This window comes from Tinamus guttatus, unplaced genomic scaffold (genome assembly GCF_059628265.1).
Source record: "Tinamus guttatus ecotype Peru unplaced genomic scaffold, ASM5962826v1 Tinamus_guttatus_pri_ptg000211l, whole genome shotgun sequence".
Taxonomy (NCBI): Eukaryota; Metazoa; Chordata; class Aves; order Tinamiformes; family Tinamidae; genus Tinamus; species Tinamus guttatus.
This window is the reverse complement of record NW_028288745.1, coordinates 9,486,568-9,498,767: the sequence shown is the minus strand read 5'-3', so window position 1 is coordinate 9,498,767 and position 12,200 is coordinate 9,486,568. Positions and strand designations below refer to the sequence as shown.

Here is a 12,200-nt window from a genome sequence, read left to right as displayed (position 1 = left end):
TCATTGCTTAAAATGTGTTTTAAGGGAAGAAAATATACAGATTTATGTGCTTGTCTTCTAGGAACTAAGCATTCAGTTGCGCAGAGGAAAGAAGATGCTGCTCAGAGGTATCACTGCCCGCTTATGTGGTAAAAAGTGTAGTCCCAGCTCTGGGCTCGTGCCTTCCTGAGCCTCTTCTGTGGGAGAGCTGGTTCGGGGTGATAGAGCAGGCAGAGCATCTTGTTCACAAAGGTGCCTGCTTCTTCCCATTCCCTCAGTAGGTCTAACAAAAAATTTTATTTCTACTCGTAGAGCTCTTTGTTTTTATTCATTTGGTTTTGCTTTGTTTTTAAAGTACCACAGGCCCAACAAGCTTACTGGTACAGCTGGTTATCTTTTTTGGCAGTAGTGTGTTTACTTACTGATTGGGTGGTTCTCCTCCCTCCTGAAGCTTTTGCTTCATTCTTCTGTGGTCTTTTGCCAGTAAGAGTCAATGCTTTTTCTGACTGTAAGGATGAAAGCAAATTAAGGTTGGAAACTTGTTCAGTGGTTGTGGAAATTACCAAATTACTAGACAAATTACTTGTTGCTTTGTTAGGCCACTGTGGTGAAACCCCACCAAAAATAAGCTACTGTATTTCAGAAAAAGAAACGGATTTGGGGGTTTTTGTTCACAGGAGTCTGCTGTTACACATTCAATGTTTGTTTTGTTACAGGAAAGCAGCTCTGGAGGCTGCTATTAGAAAGAAAATTGAATTTGAGAAAAAAGCGCTATATACCGTTGAACAACTGCTGGAAGAGAACATTACTGAAGAGTTCCTTGTGAATTCTGTAAGTGCTGCAAGTTTCCATACCCTTTTCTATCTCCCTGGAACAATTTTCTGCAGTTTCGACAGATCTCTTAGGATCTGATGACAATTGTCCTACTTTCAGCAGCTTTGCCCTGAAGATCTGCCCTCTTTTTAAACTCAATTCATACTCTTATGAATGCTCACTTTATTGCCACTGCCTTCATTTATGCCTCTTGAGCTCCTGGCTGATGGGTGAAGTACTAAAATGGTAGGTCCAGATCATCCCCCCTGTGAATTTATGGAATGTTTCTACAGTGCTACTGCCCTGAAGTTTATCCGGCAGCATAGTTTTGCTAGCACTGTATGAGGATTATTACTGCAGGGAATGATTCCTGAGGTGAAGCTCTGCAGAGGACACATTACAGTTCTGGTATATGTGTATTTCTTAGCTTAATTTTCGATGGCCGATTTTGAAACGGCACACAGAGTGGAAGCTCTTGCCACAGTAGGAGAACGATGACCACTTACAGTGAATTTAGTAGAGAATTAATTGCATCATCCAGGCCAAATAGTTTCATCTGGCCGAAGCTGAGAGATCAAACTCAGGATGACTGTGCTGTGCAGTGGGAATTAAAGTGGAGCTTTTCAGCAGCTTTGTGAACATGCCTAGGAATGTAACTGCAATTACTCTTACTTGATAGTATTGTTAGCTAAAAATGACTCCACAAAATGTTTTTGTTCTAAAAATAATAAAAACAGTTCATCATGTTAAAAGCTGTTTCTACAGAATAAATAGTTCATATTAAACTTCCCTCACCAAACTCATTAAATTTGGAGGTGGTTTTAAGTTTTGCTTTGATATGAATGCTGTAGACCGCTACATAATTCTGAACAAAGGCTTTTTTGTAAATAGAATGGGGGGAGCACAAAATACTTCCATTTTGGGGGGGCTTGTGCAGATAAGAAGAAATTTTCTGAAACTGCAGAAATTTTTGCCTTTGACCTTTTGCCAATATTTGACATCTGGGATGAGGAGCAGAAGAATGTAGCTGCAAAAGTATAGTAAATGTTAGTAAGTAGGTGTATATAATATGTCAGTAGAGGAAAATAGTGAAAATGTATCGTGCTAATGACGAAATAGCCAGGCTTTTATTTCTAAGTAAAGAAAAATGGCTATTATCTTCATCCTTTCTCTGTTCATTTACCATTTTACTGCTTTTACTCTGTAAGTTCTAAATACTGATTATTAACTAGGTAGTAGTATAAAATTAACAATATTCGTGTGTTTATGAGAAGCTTTGAAAGTAACAATTAGCTGATCTTATAATACCTCTTGATGAAGTATTGTCTTGTCATTTTAGGGCAAACTTATTACCCCATCTCACTATAAAGACATTGTTGATGAACGTTCTATCATCAGACTATGCGGTTATCCTCTGTGTCAAAATAAACTGGAAAATGTAAGTTACTTTTTATTAATGCTCTTATAAAAAGGCTATTAATTTTTTAAAATTCTCTTGCATTTTCTTTTTCATTTTACATTTACAGTTTTAAACATAGATTAAAATATTATCAAGTAGTGGACCAGTGGTCCCATAACTCTGTTTTGGCATTGTCCTTCTGAAGTGAAACATTAAACCTGAGCAGTTGACAATCATTGCTTTATGACAGAATCCCATGAATAAGGAGCAGCTTTGTGGCCTTTCTTTGTGCATGCAGAAACTTTCTAATGTAGTTCCTTCCTCGGTGATACCACATATCTCTGTGAAAAGAAAGGCTGAAGTGAAAAAAAAAATACAAGGCAGGAATATTATTATACGTCTGGTCTAAAAGTACGTGTCGCCTGTGTAAAGATCATAGGCACACTTAAATATGATACTTTAGTATGTGCTTAAGCAGAATTTGAGAATCAGTTGTGTAAGCTGTGGTATGGTTCCAACTGTGGTATCCCTGGTAATCTGAAAAAGTCTGTTCAAGCAGAAAAGTTTATTCTTTTGTCCCTACAGAAATTCATTTGGTAGCTATATTATAGTTTATCTAAGTTCCTATTTGTGTTTATATTAGGGGACTGTCTCTAACAATAGAGTCTCACAGACCTGTAGATAAGTAGGGCTAAAAAAGGACGCATGTAATTGTCCAATGCTTAAACAGGTTTAAAGTTTTTCCTAACAGTAGTTCCGTTGCTTTACTGTCAGAACAGGGTGTCTTGTGGGTCTGAAATTGTTTCTACTGATAGCTAAATGTAAATGATTAATGATAAATTGTAGCTTTTACATCAGAGGAGGTAATACCAAGAGAATTTAGAGATTGTTAGTTGGAGTACATTGTTCATTTTAAATACGTGTATTAAAATTTGAGTTTTCTGTGAAGTCATGGTAATTGCAGTGGTGGTGATGAAGTTGTATCGTTTTAGGTGCCAAAACAGAAGTACAGGATTTCCACGAAAACAAACAGAGTTTATGATATTACTGAAAGAAAGGTACAGTAACAAGCTATTTCTAAAATATATCTAGTACTTTCTCAAGACCTGAAATACATTTGGTAAGCGTGTTCATACAGATGCTTGACTCGGAGCTACAAAGTTCTTACAAAGATCTAGCTAATGGCCAGAATATGAAGCTCCTAGATAGTGTGTTTCAGTTTCTGAACACGGTCTTTGGCAAGAAAAAGCTATTATTTCCCTTTCTAAATGTAAGCATAACATGGGAAGTTGTACTCCAATAGCAGGTCATTTGAATGTGGTAATTAAAGACGTGTTTTTGAGCACGTGTTCTAAGTTTTGTTCCAGCATAGTCAACAAGTTTTTGTTGTGGAACCAAAGTGAACATTTTTGTAATTATGAAATGTCTGTAACAGTGCAATACAAATTCCATCCTATGCATTTCATACTGTAGTTACCTTTCTAGTCCATTTTTTTCTTTCCTTTTCTGAGAACTTTTCAGTATACAATCTATTTCTTTACAAAAATCTATTTCTTTCTTTAAGCATATTTGTGGGTATACTTTAGTAACAGTCTTCAGTGCCTGCTCACAAGACACACAATGAACAGCTCTTGATTATACCTTAAACTGCAGGATGAATGTTTCAAAATTCAGAAACAGATTTCTTCAGTGCCCTTACTTCCTTTCTTCTGGTTATAACTCTGGAGATACACAAAATTCCAGTAATTGCTTTCTCAAGTTATCAAGCATGACCCTGGGAAGAATTGGGATACTTTGTCTTGTTCCCTGCTGCAAGTATCCCAGCTAACTTCTCAAAGGTGCTGCAAAATATTAGGTGTTATTCTGAGGTATTGAAAGAAAAAAATCTGTGCTGATCAAAATGCATATTACAATTTGTTAAATATCTGAATTGCATGTCTTTAAACAGTCTAACCTATTTATTGGGTTAGAGATGGCTTTTGAATGTTTGTTTATTTATTTATTTATTATTTATTTAGAATTTGACACTGGTTTGATTCTCAGTGTGTCATAGAAGTGCCAAAAAAACAGGGGGAGAAAAAGCTGCAAGTGGTTTGTGCGAAATGATGTAGACTTATTTGTTAAATTTGAATCCTCGTGATGTATTAAAAGCCTAGAGACAGACCAAAACAAAATTGACACCTGAAGTTTACAGGTATTAGAAACCTGAGTTGTGTACCTTTGTTTGAGTATTAAAGATGTCTTCAGTTATATTTTGTCTGATTCATCTCTCTCGTTCCCAGTGTTTTTGCAGTAACTTTTGCTATAGAGCATCTAAATATTTCGAAGCTCAAATTTCCAAAAGTCCGGTATGGATGCGAGAAGAAGAAAAGCAAGTATAACTTTTCTATCCAAGCTGCAATGCTAATTAATTGGTTATGATGTGTCAGAACAGTTAGGTTGAAGTTGAGCTAACTGATATTACCTGGTGCTAACATGTTAGTTTAACATGATGTTCATTTTAAAAGATTTGTTACCATATTAATTAGTATATTGACATGAATCAGTACTATTCATGACTACACGATAGACATAATTACCCTAGCTTAGAGGGTAGACTAGTCATTGCTAACAGTTTGCATTAATAACAAAGTATTATTTGTTAGGATTGCATTTATACAAGCCAGATAGTGTACAGGATTCATTTAATTTTATCCTGTTACAAGACAGTTTCTAATTTTAAGGAGAGTGCTAGACGTATTCTTCAAGATAGGTCCTGACTGCTTGCACTTGAAAATAGACTGTATCATCAAGAGGTTTTTTTTTCCTGAGTAAAGGTGCTAATGTCAGATTACCCATTTTCTGTTCTTACTGCTTAAAATGGTGTTTTGAAGAGTCCCTGTTTTAATGAGTTGACTAGCTTAGGAAAGAAAAGCTTGTAAATCATGAACTGTGCCACTGGGTGACACTGTTTAATAAAAAAACGCTTGCATAGAGAACATTGAACAGTTTATTCAAGTTTCTTTCTGCAAAGCACTACTTGTTGTCATCTTTTGGTTTTCAACAAATGAAACAAGCAGAAACTAAGTCCATAAGTCATTTTGAAAGCTCAAATCAGTCATTAAATATCTGAGCAATGGCAGAAGAGATTTACAGCAGCCTGATCTCATATAAGGAGATTCTAGTAGTTATAATCAGATTTCTTAATGAAATGTTGTGGGACGTTTACCAGTAACTTGGTGATATGGTTTTACTTTTCTTTTTTAAATGGAACATCTACAAAATCTGCCTTTATTGTTAACATCACCAGCATATACTTTTAATATACCTGACACCGTTGTTTATTTAAGTGGTACATTATTACCCCTTCATCCTCTTCTGTCCAGATAGTGCATGGCTTCAATTAAAACTCGTTATTTGGTGTTAATTTAAATAATTTTATGTTAACTACCTTTAGTTTTCAGGCTTGATTCATTCATGTGAATGGTGCAGCTTGCATCTTTTTAAAACTGTATTTTATACTGTCTAAGCTTAAGATGTTACTGCATTGACTTGACTTTGGCACATGCTTAAAGGGTTTCCTCTCATTCATGAGAAGGACAAGTGAGGGTATAAACTTTAGCTGTTTGTTAGATAAGACAAGAATTGAAAGACATGACCTGCAGTTACACCATTAGAAAGAAGCTGTTCAGCAGCTGTTTAATGATGATGCTTACAATTTCTAGAAACCTTCAGATTCCACTTTCTTAAATCAGGATAGCCTGCTAACCTGGTTTTAACAAAGTGATATCTCAAATAAGTAAAGACACACTAAATATTAAGATACATGTTTCTTTATGAATTTGGACCATGTAAGGATTATTTTTCCTACAGGAATCTTGTGGCCCAAGCGGACAAGTTGAGAGAGCTGAGCATGTTAAGTTTGGTGAAGGAAGACCAAAGGGTGACCTAATAGCACTCTACAGCTACTTGAAAGAAAGTTTAAAAGATGACAGTGTTTGAAGGATGTCAGTCATCTCCATATTTGAAGGCTTCCAAAATTTGACTTTATGAAGCTGAGGCTGACCTAATCTAAAGCTGATGAAATCACATTATAAGCAGGAGGTCACCAGGAGTGACTTTAGAAGTCACTTTGGCTGACTGTGACTTGCTGATTCTATTAAATGTTGCTCATTATAACAGTGTTGTGTTGCAAACAGATGAGAGTCATGCTTTGTGAATACAAATGAGTCTCCTCTAGCTGAGAGAGCAGCTGATGTTGGACTAGATTTCAAAGGTCCCTTCTAACATCACCTATTGTATGATTCTCTATACTAATGTGTATTCCAGGAGCTTTGATTCAGGAGAAAAACCTTAACTCTGCGTTTTCTTTTTGCAGACCACCGGACATAGAGCTACTGAAAGAGGGACAGAGGTACACTCAGCAATTATTTTGTTGTTCTTATTGTTATATGCATTTATAGCTAGAAATATTAGCATCACACCAGGTGAAAGTGAAATCTTTGATTTCCTGTGTTATACAAAAGCTAAACATGACAATAATCCTTTGTGTAGACTCTGCACATGGATTATTTGTCTTGTGTAGCTTTTTCCTTTGTGATTCTAAAACAACATATTTGATCTGTATGATTTAGTGTACAGCTGCCCTTGACCTGTATATCTTAATTGAGCCTGTTGAAACCTGAAACATACACTGTGCTTTGCACATTTTACACCATTTATTCTTTATAAACAAAATGGTACCAATTATATGTGTTGAAAGCTTCTGTACTTCTTAATAGAAAACATCTGTATCAGGTAAATTGAAGTCATGCAACTCTGTCATCTCTCTCTATAGTGCTGTACATTGTGATTTTTTTTTGTTTGTTTTGCAAAAGATGGCCGTTAGAGGGCAAACTTGCATATGCTTGAAACAGGTCTGCTGTCTCGCTAATTTCAGAGAATTAAGTTTATGCATATGCACACACATACATGCATATATATATGAAAAATATCTATATAAGATGTGTATCTTCAATTTAAATTGTAATATATTAAAATTCATCGTGGTAAGTTTGATCTTGTTCTCCTTTCTTTAGTATCTTTTTTCCTATTCATTTTTAACTACTAGTAAGGAACTGGGAGCTTTCTTGTCTAAACAGTATATATATATATGTGCTCTCTTAATTGCAGAACCTTACAACTCTTTGACTTAGAGGACTTTCAGAAGAGAAGCCATGATTCTTTAAAGCAAAAAGTACACTTCTAGTATCAGGGGAAAATGCGTTCCTAAGCTAAATTATGTAATATTGAAAAGCTGTTATAGTTAATATCCATTTCTTATTTCATCCATATGTTGTGTTTTCTCTTACAGTGGTCAGTCTGGAGAAGAGGTGAAACTATGTGATGAAGTAATTAAAGCCTCTGACATTGAAAATCCTAGGGCATCTTCAGACCCATGTGAATCTGGTTTTGCTGACAATGTCAGTGACAGCAGTAGTGATACTGAACAAGAATTTGTCTCTTCTGTTCTACCAGGAAGTCGGTCAAGTTCAGCCAATCTTGCACAACAATTGTACAGAAAAAGCATCCCCAAAAAGAAACCTTTTCAGAGAGTGTATTCCAACCCTAAAAGTGAAGACTTGGATGTGACAGAAGCCACTGAGCAACTATCTAGGTGTGAATTAGATGCTCAGGAAGAAATGCATACTTGCTCCGTTCAAAATAAAATAACTGTAACTCCTTCAGAAAATACCGTTCCTGGAAAATCAAATACTACAAAAAACTATGAAAATACCTGTAGTGATTCACAGATAGTTTTTTTGAGTGTGAGCAAAAAAGGGGAAGAACAGCTTAAAAGAATGCTAGCTAGCTCAAAAGAACTTAAAAAGTATGAACTGAGGGATCCAGTTAATTCCCTGGCTGCCAAAGGCAATTTATTAGAAGTACTTAAGCAAACATTTATGGAATGGAGAACTGAAGAAACTTTAAAGTTTCTCTATGGTTCAAACTACACTTCTTTGTGCTCATCAGAGTGTACATCAGCTGCCGACCATGAGAATGAAGAGCTTGATGAGGATGACTTAGATGAACCTGATGATCTTAGTGTTGCTGCAGCAGGGTCTGAAAACAGTTTGAATCAGTCTTTACCATTTAGAGGCTCAGGTGGAATTAAGCCTTTGCCTAGTTATGAAAAGTTAAAAGAAGAAACTGAATTTCTGGAACTTCGAGTAAAAGAGTTCTATAAAGGAAAGTGCATCTTGGCTGAAGAGGCTGTGGCACAGGCACGAATAGAGGAGCATCACAGCAAAGATAAAGTAGGTGTTCAACACATGCTGAGTCCTGACGGTTACCTTTCAGTTTGTGAAGCATGAAAGATATTCTGCTGCTTGAGCAGAACATGGTCTGAGGCCAGCAGAGGAAATGCTGGTAAAGTGAAATGGGAGGAGTTAAGTAGATGAACCCTATGCAGTTTTTGTAATGCAAGAGAAAGTTGGAGTACAAACTCTAATCTCTGCAGAAGGATTAAATATACAACTTGCAACTACTGCACTGAACCCTTTCCTTTCATAAAGGCTTTCTGATGCTTCAGTGTATAACTGTTGTGTTACCTAATTGCAATGAGGTGAAGCTGCTACAGAATCGGCTTCTAAGAGTCTGTATGGCAAAAGTTTCTATAACCTCTGTTCCCTTGCAGGACAGGTGAGGAAGGTTCCCACAGAAAACCAGAAAAAACAATGTGTTGTAAAGAGAATAGATCTCAGGTGAGGGGGAAAATTATTATTTCCCTCTTTGATTCATTAAATAAAACTTTAACAAATATTTTTCCTTTAATTCATGACAGGACATACTTGAGTTTGGATTTCTTTTTTTCTTGAGTAAGACTACTTTTTGTTACTTATTGTTAAACTTCTCCAAACTGGATCCTGATCATTTATTTGGCTATGTTGCTGCAACTGAGATAACTTGGAAAAAGATCAGGATTTGCAGGCTGAAAGAAGTATGGAGCTGTGTGAGGTTTTACTCTTATTGTTAAAATGTGATTATTTTGATGCAATGACTATCATTTATCTGATTAGTTTACAGATGTTTGTGTGTTTAATGTTGTAATACAGGTTGATCAACAGCAAGATCTCACCTTCCCACTTGTTGATTCAAATGCACAAATGCAGATTAGAAAGAGGATTGTCCTTGAAAAACTGAGAAAAGCGTAAGTATTTCTGACTTTCTTAAAGATCAGGCTGAAGCTGCTGCTCATTCATCATCACTTCAAGTAACAAACAAAAGTGCAAGGATGTTCTGACCTTTCTGAGTGGCATTGGTGATATGATAAAGCCATTACTGATGTAAAGAACTTCCTTATTTCTCAAACATTTGTGATTCAGTTTTAGAGATGACTTTTGAGAGTCTTCTGAGGTGGATGTTGAAACCTCAGTACTGATGAATTCTCTAAAAGAAACTTGTGCCTTCCTAAAACAATCTGCTCTTTCTTTGGAAATTTTCCAATTGCTCTGCTGTTTTTAATGCAGCTGTCAGCTTACAATAAAAGCTGTTACTTCTGTGGAATCATTTTTTTGCATCATAGATTCACCTGAGGTTGGAAAAAACATTTTGTGTACCCACCTCATTTAGGTGTGTAAATTTCTTTTCTATTTTAATTTTTGAACTAAATAAATATAAATATTTGAAATAATTGAGGCTTTGAAAACTAGTCCTCATGATGTGGACTATTTGAGTTTTGTGTTTTGTTTTGTTTTTAAAGAATGTCTTATCAGAGCTGAAATGAGTTAATAGATTTAACCATTGAGTTAATAGAGTGTACTTGTAGAAAAGTATATTTACTTCCTTCTTTGCATTAATGCTGAACTAGAGCATTAATGCAAAACATTATGCAGAGCATTTTTATTTTTATAAACAAGCTGTTGTAAAGAAAGTATTTTAACCAGTATATTTTGTCCTCTAGCCTACCTGCAGTTTTGGGCCCTCTTCAGATTACCCTGGGTGATATTTACACGGAGCTAAAGAATCTTGTCAAAACTTTCCGGTAGGTATTGATTTGCTTTTTCTTTCTTTCTTTTTCTTTTTCTTTTTTTTTTTTTTTTTTTTAATTGGATAATTACACATCCTGTTCAGTGATTTGGGTGCAGAAATGTCCCCAGTGCAGGTTTGTCATTCTCTAACTGTGCCTTTATGTAGGTAACATCGCGTTCCCTGTGGACTAACAAGTCATCCCCATCCCCTGCTCCTGACAGTGGCTGGGTCACCAGAATTATTTGTAGGTTTTTAAAAACTAGGGCAGTGGTCTCTGGAGGATGATGGTGAGTCTTTTAAAGGTTCTGCTACCTCGTCACCTCCTATTAAGCGTGAGTTTCTGAGATCTGTCACTTTTTTTCCTGCTCTGTGTTCCATATAGCTGGGCTAAATGGTTTTAATATCACTAATAATTCTTACCACCAGCTTCCAGAACTAGGAAGCAGCTCCACCTTGACCTGCCCAGTTTCTGATTTTAAGGAGAAGGGGAAGCAGATCTAGAAGTGACTTTATCAGCACAGATAGTTAGAAGCACTTCAGAGGGTATTTGGGAACAGAGGCACTAAAAAGGAGAGAAATCAGAACTTCTCTGGATGCTTTTACATTTTCTTTGGGCCACAGCTGTCAAATCTTGGACCTAGAGCAGGTTCTGCATCCTGACGCATGGTCATCAAGAGCAACATCAGTGGCTAACTGCATATCCTCTATGGCTCTTAAAACTTTTCTTTTTTCCCACTAACATACTTGAGGATTACATATACCTTTCAAAAACTCATTCTTGTGGCATTTCCACAAGGGATGAAGTACCCATGGAATACTGATTTCTGCATGTAGTATTTCTAGTTAGGGAACCTTTTTTTCCTTTTTTTTTTTTTTTTTTTTTTCTCTCCTTTCTGGTAACACTGTGTATGATCTCCTTTAATTAGAATTTTTAGCATTTGAACTCTTTAAGGAGGTGGTGCTGACAAATGCAAGTAGTCTTTTCTGTGTTTTATATCAGAAATATTTCAGCCTGAAGAGCTTGCTGAAGAGCGTAGCAGATAAAACACATGGCAGTACTAGAGCTTAGCTGAAGGAGGGTAAAAGAGCATGTGGTGAACTGAGCAACAACAATTTTCAGCTCCATTGGTTTTTAAAGGAACACTTGCAGTTCAGTCTCCTTTGGGCAGCATTTTATTCAATCATCACTGCTGGGAAATGCACTAGAGGGATCTCAAGAGACATTTTAGAATGGTTATAGCTCTTCCTAAGCCAAGTCCCTCAGTGCCTGTAAGCTTTTGTTACGAAAACTGAGATGGCAAATAATTCTCCAGAGCGTGTAAGGGCACTTTGGTAAAAGATCAAGAGAAAATTATCGATTTATATAGAAATCTAGGCTAAATGATTAAAATTGCGAATGTGATTTAAAAAAAAAAAAAAAAAAGAAAAGCAGAAGGATTGCTAAAATACATACAAAATAGAATTGGTTTTGTACCCTATGGTTACAAATATCTTAACTCCTTTTGGGGAGCTCATTGACACTGAACTGTCTGTTAATGAAAACATATATATGTAGTTACTGTTTAAAGATGTGTTCAAAACTTTTTATTAAAGCTTTGTCCTAACTATTATCTTGGGAAAAAAAGTTAAGTTTTTCAATTAGTATTATCAGTGCATGCTACCTAATATATGCATGCCAACAGATTTCAACATTGGAGTTTTAAATTCTCAATTAAATTAAAAATTTATTAATTGGAGTTTTAAATTATTAGTTTTAGCTTAGTCAGCAACACTTTGTTGAGGACAGGGCTCTGTATGTAAATATAGAAGTTACAAATTTTTAATGAGTTTTATTCTTTAGCACTGGGAAGAACTGGTTTACATGCCCGAATTGCCAATTGAGCATACCGTTATAACAAGATATAACATTATAACAGTGTTTGCTAACATAATTAGAACATTTACTGTGGCCATGTAAAACTTGAGCATTCATTAGGGCAGACCTGTCTAAAGTAGCAGATCACCAAAGTAAATAGCCTCC

General features: G+C 35.8%; 1 protein-coding gene across 1 annotated transcript in view; it reads left to right on the top strand.

The window, feature by feature from the left end:
• Window positions 1-12,200, top strand: part of RPAP2 (RNA polymerase II associated protein 2) — a 35,628-nt gene that overhangs the window by 1,788 nt on the left and 21,640 nt on the right. The window contains exons 3-10 of the mRNA XM_088524557.1: window positions 657-810; window positions 2,132-2,230; window positions 3,184-3,249; window positions 4,474-4,562; window positions 6,549-6,584; window positions 7,524-8,466; window positions 9,265-9,359; window positions 10,113-10,193. Of these exons, the coding sequence (XP_088380683.1) occupies window positions 657-810; window positions 2,132-2,230; window positions 3,184-3,249; window positions 4,474-4,562; window positions 6,549-6,584; window positions 7,524-8,466; window positions 9,265-9,359; window positions 10,113-10,193 (1,563 nt within the window). The remainder of the gene's footprint in view (window positions 1-656; window positions 811-2,131; window positions 2,231-3,183; window positions 3,250-4,473; window positions 4,563-6,548; window positions 6,585-7,523; window positions 8,467-9,264; window positions 9,360-10,112; window positions 10,194-12,200) is intronic.